At 41.6% G+C, this 15,961-nt stretch overlaps 1 protein-coding gene across 2 annotated transcripts in view; it reads right to left on the bottom strand.

The window, feature by feature from the left end:
• Positions 1-13,756, bottom strand: part of PITPNB (phosphatidylinositol transfer protein beta) — a 63,910-nt gene extending 50,154 nt beyond the window's left edge. For both annotated transcript variants that reach the window (XM_042911643.1, XM_042911642.1), the window contains exons 1-3: positions 13,679-13,756; positions 8,919-8,949; positions 5,751-5,896 (exon numbers count right to left, since the gene is read on the bottom strand). In XM_042911643.1, the coding sequence (XP_042767577.1) occupies positions 5,751-5,896; positions 8,919-8,949; positions 13,679-13,698 (197 nt within the window). In that variant the 5' untranslated portion in view covers positions 13,699-13,756. The remainder of the gene's footprint in view (positions 1-5,750; positions 5,897-8,918; positions 8,950-13,678) is intronic.
• Between the last annotated feature and the right edge of the window lie 2,205 nt (positions 13,757-15,961).

The raw sequence follows: 15,961 nt of genomic DNA, 5'->3' as shown, positions 1-15,961 counted from the left end.
ATCAGTCTGGAAGCAACTGGAAAAGTTCAAGAGAAAACAGACAATGATAACTTGCATTAACGTGGTGGGGATGGAGATGGAAAAAATGGGTAGATTTAACGGGGAAAATTTACAAAATGAGTTAAAATCCTGATTTGTGGGAAGGAGTAAAATCACCAGACACAAACTGGCTAACTTTCAGGAGGTAAGACAAGGCTTTAAAGTTTTGAAGAAATATAGGGGCACCTGGGTGGCTCAGTCGGTTGAGCAACCAACTTTGGTTCAGGTCATGATCTCACAGTTTGTGAGTTCGAGCCCCGCGTGTTGGGCTCTGTGCAGACAGCTCAGAGCCTGGAGCCTGCTTTGGATTCTGTGTCTCCCTCTCTCTGCCCCTCCCCCACTCATGCTCTGTCTCTGTCTCAGAAATAAATAAACATTAAAAAAAAATTTTTTTAAATAATAAATAAAATAAAGTTTTGAAGAAATATCAAAAAGAGAGAGGGAAGGAAGTGTTTTTCACATAACAAAAGACAACAGCCATAAGAAACGTTAACATACAATGAGGAAACAATACACAACAGAAGTTATTTCTGATAATCTTCTGGAACAGGATCATTCTTGATTCAGAAGTGTGAAAACTGTGCAGGAGCGCCTGGGTGGCTCAGTCAGTTAAGCGTCCAATTTTAGCTCAAGTCATGATCTCACAGTTAGTTCACTGGTTCAAGCCCCGCACTGGCCTCTGTGCTGACAGCTCAGAGCCTGGAGCATGCTTCAGAGCCTGTCTCCCTCTCTCTCTACACCTCCCCCAATCATGCGTGCACACTCTCTCTCTCTCTCTCTCTCTCTTTCATTCTTAAAAGTAAACATTAAAAAAAATATTTTTTTAAGTGCAAGCTGTGCAAAATTTATGACTCAGAACTACATACAAAGAAAAAATTTTGTGTTGATGTCTAATTCTGGACTCAAGAATGAATTACTATATTTGCCTGATATTCATCAATCTCATACTTATTCAAAGATGCTCTCTGATGTGAATCATCTCATATAATCGATCTTTGTATTCTCAGGTGACTTTAAACTTCTCATTTTTAAACATGAACTAACTTTAGTTCCTGGCAAATGACTCTTTTGCCTACAAAAATGAGGTCTTTACTGGAACCACATGAAATTTTAAAATGATGTTCAATTAAACCTCTGCTGTTCCAATCTTTGGGGAATAAGATCATTCAGAAGTTGGCACAACTTTAAGAATTCTGCATCATCCAGGACTGACTGGAGATGGTGAAGACATAATGCTTACTATGAAGAATAAAAGAGTAAAGCTGATCTTCCCCAAGAAGGGAGAGAAAACAAAAAACAAAAGGACTGGTCAGTGTGTTCCTTCCTACAAAGTCTCAGGAGAGCTGCAAGTTTTTCTCTGAAATAACCATCTCAAAAGTTGCAACACACTTCCTTGCCTTGCTTCAAAATTCTTTGCCCAATAAAGTCTTTTCTCCCTCCCCACCGTCCACTGTTAAGTGTATATTAAACATCATAAGGAAACATACTCAAAACTTTTATGGTAAATGGGATACAAGACAAATACGTACACATGAAACACATGGTCGGGTGTCAAAATGAGTAGATGTGACACAAAGTAATGGGAAGAATAAAAGTAGTCAAGGGATGTCTCTGCAAAGGACAGCGCTGACTATGCGTGGGAAACTGAGGTTATGGGCAAGCCCGTATCACAAGAAAAGAACCTAACCAGCTGAACATGGCACTTTTGAAGGACAATGAAGAGACGGGCTTACTTAGATCCAATAGTCTGCACTCTGGACAGTTGTAACGGTTAAGAGGCATGGAGAAGTACACCTTGTTAAGCTTAACTTTATTCTGAAAGAAGGCTTGAGACTTTAAAGAGTTACAAGAACATGGGATATGGTGAAACCCATCGTCTTGGAAGAATTTCTCAGTCAACTTCTTTGGTGTTCACTTCAGAAAATGGAAAATATTCTAACCCTCCCACAGAGCCCAGCAGTAGAGCAAAGTGGTTAAAAGGGTAAGTTCTGGAATCACAATGCCTGCCTGGGGTCATGGCCTGTCTCTGCTACCAACAGTAGTGACACAGGGGCCAGTTACTTACACTTTTCTGGACTTTCGTTTCCTCACTAGAAAAGGCTGCTACAGGGAATCACTGAAGTCCCACCTAGAATACTTACAGTGACCAGCACACAGTAAGAATACAGTAAATAAGAAGATCTAGTAAGAATACTAGATCTTCTGCTTACAATTACCATGGGCAACTATTTACTGTAAGTTATCAAAGGACATGGAAAAGGATGTCAAAGGATATCTCATTATCCTGTAAAAAGATTATTATTTGAGATTCAAGGAAAGAAAAGTCCCCTGCAGTGGTCACTAAATTATGGGTTTTTTAATACCTTGCCAAGACTGTTTCTCAACACATGATGAGTTGTATAAGATGAAGTGTACATATCTTACCAAGAAGTGTCTTGCTGAAATGGGAAAGCATACTGGCCAGGGAATCCAGAGACGATGATTCCACTGGGTAAAGCAAACCTCAAATTTCAAGTATCTCAAACGTAAAATAAGGTGTTGGCGGCCCTGGGCAACAAATTTCGCCAGCCAGGTTTGCAATTCTAGCGATGCTATAAAGTGAGAGTGCACACAGCACTAGAGATTACCCAATGGAGCAAATGCCTAAAAGGGGAACAGGGATTACTGGACACAACTTCCTCAGGGAAGGAACCCTAAAACTCTCTAGGAACTGTGGGTAGGTCTTCAGCATGTTAAACCTGCAGGATGCCCGCACAGGATACACAAGTCTGACAGGCTATGCTGCCAGCCCTGTGTCGTGACTGCCTTCTTTCTTATGGCCCAGCGAAGCCCCAGCACTTACTGCTAAATGATTCTTTGCCCTTCCATAAAATAATTATCCTGTGGCTACTGTGCCATCGGCATGACACTGATGACTCTGAGTGTGGACATCTGACTGCCTCGCCCTGGACCATTCTCTCCCCTGGACTACAGCAGAATCGGTTCTGGTTTTGTCTTTATTCCCAGACAGGTTTTCAGTGGTTCTTCACCACTGCCAGAGAGGCTATTACCTGCCACGCTGACCGGGACCCATTAGTGCCACCCTCTTTCCTTTTCCTTTCCTGTTTCAGGCCTCTCCATGCTGCTGTCCACAGCTGCTATGTTTGTGTGACAAAACCAGCCTTCTATGGGCATCAGATAGCCCTTACCATCCAATCAGACCCCCTTCCTCCCTTCTCACAGGACACCTGTGCTCTTGAGGTCCTGAGCACTTGTTGTCCAGGACTTGGGACTGCCTACTTGTGACCAAAAGACCATGGGATCAGAATCTAGAAAATCCAGGTCTCAGTCACCATTCTGCCATCTACTAGCTGTGTGACTTTGGGTAAACACGCACTTCAGTGTCCTCTGATGTACAACATGTATATTGCTTATTTTTCAGGACTGCCGTGAGAAGTAAATGAATACGTGACAGGGTAAAACCAAAGGGCACTGTGGAATGATATTAGCTCTTTTTAGGAATGAAGAAGCCATAAGTTCACTGGGAGGCTGGCCTCCGGAGAGCCGGTTTTCCTTTATTTAATCTATTAAAAGCCTGAGAGAAATAGTCACCCCCAAATAAGCTCTTCAGAATATTAACAACTCTTGCACTACCCGTATTTATATGGCCCTCTTCAACTCAAAAGATTTCCTATTTATGGCTGGAATGTCATCTGAATCAGATGTTTCAAAACAGTTATTTTTTTCCCTAATTAAACAATACAGAAGAGCAAAACAAATTTTTTTTAAATCACCCATAATCCCACCACCAAGAGAAAAACATTCTTAACATTTTAATGAATCTCTTTATAGACTGCTTTCTGATTAGTTTTTTAAAAATATATGCACTGCATATTTATATTTACATACATATCTAGCAACTAATCTTTTCCATGTAATGATATATCAAACATTTCCCCAATTGCCCACTCTGTTTTCAAATGAAGGGTATTTTGAATCTGTTTCAAGACTATTCACATATGGATATCATACAGCAACAGAAAGTTTTATGTATCAAACATTCTGGTTAATTTTAGAATCCCCAGAGAGTTAAATGTTTACAATAAAAAAAAGTTTTACACGTTGCTAAAATTCAATTAATGAGGAAGCGTACAATTCTCTAAAAATAGGACTGTACACAAGCAAATTCAATATTACAAATGTTATGTAGATCATAACATCTAGAATGCCACATTTTTCTCTCAACTGACATATTTTTTTAGGTATACTTAGGGCACTAACAAATTAACAGGAACCATGAATAAGGCAGTCTCTATGGACAACTGATTGATCAGAATTATTGCCATTGTTCAAACCTGCATCAGAAACAAAGAAATGTTGTGTTCTAGGAGAAAATAAATAAATAAATAAAATTTAAGATTCGATAAAGTCATAACCTTCTTTATATTCACGTGTCAGTATAAATCAAGCAGCGGTCTTAAACTGAAACAATAGGAAAAATACTGATCATCATAGCTCATCTACAACTTTGAGGAGCTCTACAAAAAACATGGGTGTTATTCATTCCAGTATGAAAAGAATAAAGGCAAGAAAAGATCAAAGATCTCTCCTACCTTTAATAAATTAGGGGGGAACTACTGAAAAAATGGACTCTTAAAAACCATTGATGATCTTTTGCCTTCCTTGGACAAATACTGGTATGCTTTTTCGGTTTAAAATATTTATGCCAAAGATAGAGATCAGATGGCCAAACTTAAGAGAATGCAGAAAACAACTTCTATCAACCAAACAGATAAAAACAATGAACAAAAAAGATCTGAACAGTCAAGTCACATAAGAAATTCAAATGGTCCACTGATATAAACATTCAACTTCGCTAATAAATGCAAATTGAAACAAGAAACAATTTTTGTATATCTAACTGGCAAAAAACTAAACAGAGAAAATTATGGAAAATGAACACTATCAAATTCTTTGGGGGCAATCTGGCAGTAATATCAAAATTTTAAATGAACATGTCCTTGCAGCAATCCCACTTTTATACATTTCTCCTAGAGAAACAGTTACCGAAGGCATGAAGGCATGTACAACCACCTTTCCCAGAAATCTTGTATGTAACACACAGAAAGGAAAATACCTAAAGCACCTATGTTGACTCATCATTTACAGGATGGGTAAGTCAACTATGCTTTGTTCACCCTAGGAAATCTCACTCAGCCTTAAAAAAAAAATGCCACAGACATTAAGGACGTTCACGATGTGTCACTGCACAAAAGATAAAGGCAACTGCAGAAGTGTACGTATAGTATGATCCCATTTGTCGTAGAAAACAAGAACACAAGTAACAGAGCTCTCAGTATATTTGTTTTTAAAGGCTTATTTGCATATGTATAGAAAATGATTGGGAAGGAGAAACTGCTTCTAGTGTTTCTCCCTGGGGTTACGGGTATGTGATGGCAAGAGGTGGGGACTAAGTTTTTATTTTATAACCTTCTCCGTTGTCTGAATTTTTTAATAAGCAGTCATTACTTTTATAATTTAAAAATAACCAATAAAATGGGGAGGTTCTCTCAAAAAATTAAAATGCAACGCATTGTCGGAGTGAAATTTTAAGAAATACCTCGGCACACCTGCCAGGAAGTTAAGGGGTTACATGATCAACAATAAACTGGATAGTTAAGGCATCATTTTCAATAGAATGAGTAAGCATCAAATGTGAACAATCAGCTTACCTTTTTAGGTGATAGATTTTGTGTGTATACTGTCCCTTTTCTCCATCTTTCTCGTAAGGTTCATTTTTTAAGACTTCGATTCCTTCTCCACCGCCAGTTTCATTCTTACTAGCTTCGGCAACAGAGTAAAGCTGTCCAACCTGATACTGGAATTTCAGAGCACAGAATTTCAGTAAGCTAGAAGTAACTGTGGGAACTTCCTGTGCTAAAATAGTACCATATATGATACTGAAAAGCATATCCAAAGCACTCAGCGCATTTGTTCCATGTGACAACAGGACTCAAATTAGAAATCAGTATGTTGAGGAAGACAAACACTAGATGATCATACAGCTTTAAGAAACTCTGTAATATTTTACAGGATTTCCATTATTTGAGAAAACTGCTAGTTACAAACACTCTGGGGCGCTTTAATATGTACCGTTTCACTTATCAAAAAAAACACCTTGATGCTTGGCCCAACTTTTTGTATGATATACATTTGTGTTTTCCAAAGCACTTTCACATCCATTTTATCTCATTTAATTTCACAAAATTCTGAAAATGACAGGAATATAATTGTTACTCTGCCAATTAAGAAAGCTGAGCAACCAAAATACTATTCTTAATGATAAAGAGGAGATGCACGAAGTATAAAAATAAACCCTGAAAACGCAGAGAACCATTACAGCCCAAATTCTGGTAGACCTCTGGGGTGTTTTTTTCCCATACCTTCTGCCTGACATGCCCAATTTGGCCCTTGTCCACCAAAACAGAGGCGATGGTGGGTACTCAGGATCAAAACTGCTTATTGTAAAGTTCTCCAGTAAACAGAAATACTTTTTAAGGATTACACATATACAAGAATTACTATAAAAGGCAAGGAACTGCTGACAGTAGTTTCTATTTCATTAAAAAAAATTTTAATGTTTATTTATTTTTGAGAGAAAGAGAAACAGAGTGAGAGCAGGGGAAGAACAGAGAGAGAGAGGGAGACACAGAATCTGAAGCAGCTCCAGGCTCTGAGCTATTAGCACAGAGCCCAACGCAGGTCTCGACCTCATGAGCTGTGAGATCATGACCTGAGCCGAAGTCAGACCCTTAACCAACTGAGCCACCCAGGCGCCCCTACTGCATTTTAAAGTGAACCAGAATTCTCAATGGCCTGAACCAATACCTGTGAGTGGGGAGTATTGTTCTGTGTCAATTTGGAGCTGCTAACAGTTCCAACAAATAATAAAGAACAAAGTTCTCATGTTCTAATTTGTTCTAGTGACTAGACCATGGCGCTATCTCCAATCTCTTCAAATTTGGCTAAATTTCTTCCTCCTGGTGAGGAAGGCCTAAAGAAACGTTTTTCTTTTCTTTTTAGGCATGTTTTCAAAGCAAAGCTATCTCTAAAAATGAAATCATTCAAAATGAACATTTTATTTGAGACAAAAATAGGGGTAGTGGTATGCTCAGTAAACACTCATTATCTAAAAAGCCCATGGGAGTTATGATACTGTCTTAAAGGTTAATTTAAATATACACTAACTCAATCACTCAATTTGGGTTTAGGAAGCTAGAACCAAACACGTTTCTTAAGAGCAACAAAAATAATTTCTGTAGGGGTTTTAGACTGCAGGAGGAGATGTTTCTTCTCTGGTTTTTGTAATAACACCACCAGGGTTGGTCCAGTAAGCTACAATCCTTAATTAAGTCCTTCAAAACGTACTTTTCAACACTGTCATATTTTTAAAGAAGGATTAAAATGTCTCCAAATCAGAAGATAAATTTAATCTCAGGCAGGAACAGAGTAACAAAACTTCACACGGAAACAACTAAACAGTATCCAAAAAAATATATATTAATGAACTGATATTCTGTGGCATGCTACTAGGCTTTCATTCTCATTTTTAAGAGTAACTTAAAGACAGACAAGAGAGGTGTTTAGTAAATCTGAATAGAGGAAAAAGCCAAGATTATTTTGGATGACAACATCAAGACTCAAAAAGATTTCAACAAATTGATCTGACCAACTGAAACCAAAAGAAAAAATTTAACCAAAACAAACGTCAATTTCCACATTCAAGTTCAAACAATCAATTGCACAAGTAAAGCACAGGGGTGTCTGGCTTGAGTCTTTTTATACAGGGAAACCTGAGGCACTACTGAGATGTATACAGCTGTGTTCAAGACTGCTCTCAACTATGCCAGCAGCTACTCATTTTTTGTTTCTGCGCTTTTTTTTTTCCTTTCTGTCTTCTGTCAGCTGTCACTTCTTAGGTTATCAGTTTGTTTTGTCCCACTTCCAATTCACTGCTTCTAATCTACTGTCAGCTCTAGGAAAACAAGAAAACTGAGCCAGTGCAAACTGTATGCGAGTTCTAGAAGGACCCAGCGGGCTTTGTGGGGTTTGCTACACAGATGTCTCTCTGCTTTTATCCTCATTCCCGGCTATGCCACAGACGCCTACCACCGAAGGATGTACGAGTTCTGGATTGGATGTGTACTTCCGTACCATGTGCAGATCAAGGGAGACGATAAGCTCTCACAGTTACGTGCCGGTCAGGCTGTGTTTGGAATAGTGGTTTCAGCGGAGCACCAACTACGACGCATGTAGTGAGAGCAGCTGGTGAGGAAGTCTAGAGGTCATGTTAGACCAGGCCAAATGAACGCACTGGGAATGGTTAACCCTGTGACCTCGTGTGGAGGAGAAGGAACAAAAGAACTCAAGGGGAGGAGCCAGAATGGCCAAAAGAAAACCTAAAGGGCTACCATATGCCAGTCAGAACAGGCTTATTTCCCACTGCACGAGTGGAAGGGACTGGAGACAACAAGCCTTACAGGAAAGCAGATTTGGGCATAAAGTCAAAGGCTTGAAATATCCGACAGTAAAACAGACTGTTTCTCTAAGCAGCAAATTTCTTAGCCTTACAGTGCTCACACTGAGGTCGGAACCTCCTTTCTCTGGGATATACTGTAGCCAGAATTCCTGAACTGGGCAGGAGATTAAACTTACATTCTTTAAGAGCCTTCTGAAACAAGGCAGTGTAACAGAATTCATTTATAATTAAGCATCTGTGATACACCATAATTCACTTGTACGAATGTAAAGGTAAGCGAACACAACAAAAATATGATTTGAGATTAATGTACCAAAACACAATGTATCAACAAAACAAACAGAAAACAAGCGAGACTTACCTCCTGAACAGAACATGGCAAAACCACACGGCTAAAACGACAAAAGAAAAAAAAAAAATATTTATCATGTATGAGAACACAGGTCTCTAGGTTTACAATAACTTTTACTTGAATCCAATGATAGCAGATCATCCAATACAAGAACGTCATTTACAGAAGAGGGTCTTCACGATGTTTACAGCTCTAAATAAGAATTTTTAAACCGGTGGGGCGCCTGGGTGGCTCAGTCGGTTGAGCGCCCGACTTCAGCTCAGGTCATGATCTGACAGTTCATGGTTCGAGCCCCAAGTCAGGTTCTGTGCTGACAGCTGCTCACAACCTGGAGCCTGCTTCCGATTCTGTGTCTCCCTCTCTGGCCCTCCCGGGCTCGCTCTCTGTCTCACTGTCTCTCTCAAAAATAAATAAACATTAAAAAAATTTTTTTTTTTTAAATAAGAATTTTTAAACTGGGGAAATAAGATTACTGTTTCTGGGTCTCGATGATGATTCCCATTTAGTGTCCTCATTGTACCAGGACCCCAAATGCAGTTGCAGAGATTCTGGTGAGGAGAAAAGGAACAAGTGAAAACTCATCACTGAAAATTGCAGGGTGCCGAATATATTATCTTTGGACTGTGTGGTCAGGTTGCCCTCAGGAAATTTTTGGTATGGTTTCATTCTCCATCTCTACACTACGAATTTTGTTTTCATGATATCTCTCATTGGACATAGGTCTTGAACCACTTGAACGAACAGTTCCAAAAATCGTTCCCCAACTATTCCTCAGTTTTACTAAGAGAAAAACAAGTAAAAAGGTCCTTTAGACTTAACAAGAATAAACTTTACCAAGGAAAACACTTTAAACTTTATAAATATAACCTTTCCAGGGTAGATTCAGTTTAAGGTTGACAGATGTTTGATCCTGTCCAAGAGTTTGTTACTGGACATACAAAAGGACCTAAAAGGAGGCTAATGCTCCTGAAAATATATTCCAAAAAAGAATACCGGGGTGAATTATTTTATGTCAGAATATTGCATTTTATCACCAGATTTTTATATGGAAGTATCTTCACTTATTTACAGCATAAACTCTGAAAATCCCTGAGTATCAACTGTCTCATGAGAATAGCTGGTGTCCAAGATAGCAACTTTTTTTTTTTTTTTTTTGGCCTGATCCTTTTCAGACTTTTCCCTACTAATCGTTAAATGACACAGCAACGTCATGTAAAATTTTGTTTTAACTCTATTAAAAGGAGAGAAAAATCTCACAGCAGTCACCTCGATTTTCATTTTATAGAAAATTCACAACTTCTTCCTCATTCCAACTTCTCTTTGGCTGCACTGCCCACCCACCCCTCTCCCTATCCTCCTCAAACAGCTATGCTGGAGTGCTCAAATCACCTTGATTTCCAACAGCATAAAACATGCCTCCTGTTATTCTCCCCTCCTTCACTAGGGGATCACTCAGCATTCTTTGTCTTTCTGAGAATGGTCACCTAAAGACAAGTCACCAAGACTACTAATTCCGATTCTCATCAAGGATAAACTTGTTATACAAAAACTCCTTCCATACCTAATCCTTTCAACTGTCTCCTCGGAGTACACACTAACTTGCTATCTCAGTCACGCAAAATAAACTAGGGCCAAGCGGGTGCAGTGGTCATAGGGGAAATAAGATACAGATGGAGAGTATATTTCGAAAGATAGAGAAAAATACAAAGATACAGGTTGGGAGCATATTTTCAGGACCTGGAATACAATGGTAAGAAATCTATTACGTTTATTAGGCAACAAGGAATCCAGGAAGGTTGCTCCAAAAGAGAAGTGACATGACTACAGTTAATCTGAAGAAGCCATCTGTAGGTAATTAAAAACCATTAAGAAGCAGGATGTGGGGGAAAAGCCATCTTTGGGAAAGCTGGGCAAGGGTGTACAAAGGCCTGAACCAAGAAGATGGGCTGCAGAGGAAATGAAAGGAATAGAGAGGAAAGAGTTAAAGACTTCCCTGAACTTCCACAAAACCAAAAATCACTGCTGAGTAATTTTAACAACTACTCACTGGTAGGAAGATCCCTATTTTCATACAACAGCACTTTCAGGGACTTATTTCACAAAATCTAAGTTGACTGATCGAGACATTCTGGATGAATGATGAGTCAAATAAATTCTTCAACATTTGCTTAATGAAAAGTGAAAGGAATAGATAGGCTCTGATTTTCTCTTCTTCTCAAAGTAGTATTCAACTTAGAGTGATTTGAAAATTTCCAAATTCTCTGAAAATCATCAGGAAAATAATACTCCAAATAAAACAACTAGTTCTTTAAAATCAGGCCTTTCTGCGAACGGCAACTTCATCCATTGCTCAAGTAACAACTTGAAGGGAACTCCCCACCCTGAGAAGTCATTTTTAAACTTTTAATCCATGTCAAAAATAGATGACATTTTTTTTAAGAAAACAAACATTCGCCAAAGTATTTTACGGTTTACCAACATCTTCACATAGGAATGACCTATTCATTGCTCCTGACCAAAAACAATTTTAGAAAGTTGACTTGCAAGCAGGAAGAATCATTTTCTCTTCGTCTAACAGCACTGAGCACTTACAGTATGCTAGCCTAGATGCTATGCTGGATACCAGGAATACTTAGAACACTCTCTGCTCTCAAAAAGTTTAAGAGGAAAAAAAGTCTAGGGAGACACACATGAAGAGTGAACACCAAATGTAATTTATAACTCCGCAGGAAAAAAATTACACTTGGGCACATTACAACATTCATTACCTCGGTGCATTTAAACTTTTATAATGAAAGTAATGGTTCACAAAAAGCGTATTGTGCAGATTCCCAGTGGGAACTGCTTTCCATGAGTTAGGTGGATACTCCTCACATAACTGTCAAAGGGATCTACTGAACACTTAATTCATATTTTAGGAAAGAGGAAATAACTCTAATAAAAATGACGAGATCGGTGATCTAAGATCAGTTCGGCAACCCACTTGCTATGTGACTTGGGCCAAGTCAATTTCCTTCTGTCTTGTTCCCTCCATTTGTCTTAATTTCTGCCACCTACCTACATTGCAAAGATGTCAGAGTAATAAATAAAACTTTCACGATACAGTGTATAAATGACTTGGAAGAAAAGGTTTATATAAATCCAAAATTCAATACTATAAACTTTAAGTGAAAATGTGTCTTTTCTCAGGACCCCGTCACTGATTAAAGTTGTAATTTTTCATTAATTTAACAAGTGCTATTGAGCCCTTACTATGTTCCAAGGACTATTCTAAGAGCTGGGGATGTGGAAGTGAGCAAAAAGTGAGCAAAAAGGAGCTTCATGGAGCTTACATATGGTAAAAGAACACGTGTAGTAAAATAGATTTTAGAAAAGTATGTTGCACGTTAGACAGTGAGAATTGCTACTGACAACAATTACACAGGAAAGGCAAATACCAAATGGTGGGGACTGCAATTAGGTTCTCAGAGAGGGACTCCCTAAGAAGGTGATACTTAAGCAAAGACCTGAAGGAGGCAAGTTAGTTAATGAGATGAGGGAAGAGCACTTCAGGCAGGGAGAACAGCAAGCAGAAAGGCCCTGAACCAAGCGTTTTCCCTGAACTAATGAAAATGATAAGGAAGCTTGCGAGCTTGGAATGGGCACGGGAAGGGTAGTAAATGTGATCAGAGCAGAAAAGAAAATAGCGGAAGACTTCTGTGGGCTATTGTCAGCGCTTTTTTATACACCGTGAAATAAGGGGGGCGGGGGGGGGGGTGGAAGGCAAGTAGAGAAATGACAGGAGTGACTTTTAAAAGAAGTTTGAGAACATTAAAAATAAAGTGTCTGGAGATGGCTAAATTAAGCTGAAATTTGTTTAAGAATTTATAAAGAGAAGAGCAACTGAAAAGCCAAGGAACGGGCCACACTCGAAATCCCTAGTTGCCCACAGGATGCTGACGATACGAACCAGCTGTGACAGCTCAACAATCATGCCTAACCAGATTTCCTGTGATAGTCACAGCCCTTGCCGGTGGGAAATGCTGTAACTTTTCAGCAAAATCACTTTGCCCGTCCTGATGCACCTGAAAATCATTCCATTTGACAGACCACGTGTTAACTCTTCGTCTAAACCCCGTGAAGTAGGTGGAACCCAGAGTATCACCCCATCTTAAAGATGTGAAAACTGAGACTCAGAGCAGAGAGATGGCTCTCCTGGTAAGTCAACACAGCTGCCCTGGGAGCGCACTTTTGCCAACTCCCAGCTCCTGCTTGAACTTCAGGGTGCCTACGTCCCACCTCGAGTCGGGGCACCAGGGCTGTCTTCACCTGGCAGACCTGTCTTCCGCGGGTTACAGGTAGGCTCCACCCCAGACGACAAATCACTGTCAGACCCACCGCGACTCCCCATCCTCGGGGTCCGGCTCGATCCCACTGGCGGGCCTGCGGGTGGGCCCAGACTGAGACTGGGGTGGGGGGTGGGAAGAAGGCGGGTCCCAGCGGAAACTCCCGGCCTCGCCTTCCCGAGCCACGCGCTCCGGCCGGGAACCCAGGCGCCTCCGCCCCAGGGGAGAAGGCGGCGGTGTTATCACGGCAACGTCAAGGGAGCGGGTCTGGGGGCGCGCAGTGGAAAGGCCTTCAGTGGGGCCGGGGGCGCGGGCCGGGGGGAGGGAGCGGCCACCTGGAGGTTCGTTCCTTTCTAGGAATATTCCGCTTCCGCCACTCCTCAGTCAATGAGTCTCCCACCACCGAGGTCCCGTAGCCCCGCACGCGCCCACCGACCCACTCACAATTCCTTGATCAGCACCATCTTCCCGGAACCCCCTCACAGCTGCCGCCGCTGCCGCCGCTACCGCCGCCGCCGCCGCTACCGCCCCTCACGGCGCCTGCGCGGCCCCGCCTCCTTGCCCCCACCCGAACCACTGCGGCGCCTGCGCGTCCACACCCTTCCGCCGCGACTCGTCGCGTCAGCGCGCGCGAGGGGCTAGCTCCGCCCCAGTCCCGAGCCCCACCCTAGGCTCACGGAGCCTCCACTGCGGCTGCGCGGCTAGTAGGCAAGCGTGCGGCTTCTGCGGTTGCGCAAACTGGGCTCGCGCTCGCACGTCCTTTAGGTGCCACTCCTCCCACCAGTCTAGTTTCCTCGGGTCGTGGGTGCAGCCTACGGTTTCTGGTGAGTTTTCTAGTCAGTTCCCTGGAAGTCGTGTTGTGGTGACCAGCGCTAAGCTTTCTCTCGCTGCTTTTGAGAAGAGGCCCTGTCCTTGACTGGCCTGTCGTTCCGACGTCTACAGGAAAGTCTTGCTGACGCGGTGGGGAGGCCGACGCCACCGCGTTCTGTTCCCGTCGCGGGCCCCGTCGGATTGCGCGGGACACACGGAGGCTCACCTGGCTCACTGCTCACGTGCATGTACCAGCAGCTTCGTGAGTGCAGCCAGGGCCAGCAGGTGTGGTCACAGGGCTCCCCAACGCCCGAAGCCACCCCAGAATCCAGTGACCCGATGGGAGGAGTGCCCCACCACTCGCAGCGAGGGCCCCCGCGGGGAATAGAGGTGCTCGCCCTTAAGACCCAGGAAAGGGACCTGGGCTGGGAGGACAGTCGCGCGGCCATAGGGAACGCCCACGCGACCCCTACCCCCCAGGCGCCCTTCTGCCCGAAAGCCTAGGAGCGGTGGTGGCCCCAGGAGTCATTAACGCCAGGCACTGTTCTAGGCGCTGGGGATATACCTGGAAACAAAATCAGGGGGCACGCCCCCTGACCTCCCTTGGAAACAAATGAGAGAATTTGGCTTCCTATAAATAAGCTAAAATAGGGTAATGGAGGAGGCAGACTCATCAAGGGAAGGACTCTGGGGAGGCTATGGTTGAGCCTAGTGGTATAAATAGCCTAGCCTGTGAAGAAAGTGGAGGAGACACTCCAGTTGGAGGAGGATAGTCCCCGAGGCTGGAATAAGCTTGGAGTATTTCAGGGCAGGTGGAGGGTAGGTGTGGCTAGAACATTTTAAATGAGGGGGCAGAAATAAGCTGGGACTAAATAGGTCACTGGACCATAGTAAAGAATTTTAATTGTATTCTAAGAACCACGGGAAGCTGTTAAAAGGTTATCAAAAGAATTACATGAACGTTAAAACTGTTCTATTATCTATATGATAGATACCAGATGGTACAGTATCTGATACTGGAATACACTCAATGCAGTTAGGGCTGCCTTAAAAGTAATAGAAGTGAAATATTTACCAAAAAGCTAGAGATTTCCTCCTAAAGCAGTATCTGGGGATCATTTTCGTGATGTATGAAGCCCTTTGCTAGTTACTATGATTGCGAAGGTTCACGGAAACCTGCCCTTTTCAGGGAGTTTAGAAGTTGGGAGTAGCTTCCATCGATTGCGCACCTATTATATGCTAAGTATTGTGCGAGATGATGGAGATGCTTTATCTCATTTCCTCCTTAGAGCAACGTTATAGGATAGGTATTTTAGCATGCTTAAGAAAGGAAAGAAAATGAGGTACAGAGCGCCAAATTAAGTGAACTGTGCAAAAATCACTCAGCCAGCTTGTTTACAGAACTAGTTTTCAAATCCAGGTGTTAAAACCTTCAAAGTCTGGTCTTTCCACTGCACTTTTTCTTTTCTTTTCCTTTTTTTTTTTTTTTTTTTTTTTTTTTTTAGAAAAAAGTGAGTAAGAGGTTGGGGCATGCAGACAATCTTTATAACAAATCATTGTTCTCAGTTATGGAAAAAAGAAAGTTACCAAATCTAGAAGATACTTAGAGATGATAATAAAGTACAAATTTGAATAGTATGCTCCTGTACATATATATATATACATATATGTATTAGAGTTACACACACAGAAATATGTTAGTTAGAAAATGTCCAAGGAGATAAATATTAATTGCCAAACTTGTAAGTAGTCATTTTATGTAGTAATTTCTCCCCAAATGTCATGCATGCTGAAAATATGCATAACAGCTTTAAAATATTTGGATGAGGGGCACCTGGGTGGCTCAGTCAGTTAAGCATCCAACTCTTAGTTTTGACTCAGGTCTGCATCTCACAGTTTGTGGGTTCCAGCCCTGCA

Source organism: Panthera leo, chromosome D3 (genome assembly GCF_018350215.1).
Source record: "Panthera leo isolate Ple1 chromosome D3, P.leo_Ple1_pat1.1, whole genome shotgun sequence".
Taxonomy (NCBI): domain Eukaryota; kingdom Metazoa; phylum Chordata; class Mammalia; order Carnivora; family Felidae; genus Panthera; species Panthera leo.
The sequence above is the reverse complement of the archived record's forward strand: the minus strand, read 5'-3'. Positions and strand labels throughout refer to the sequence as shown.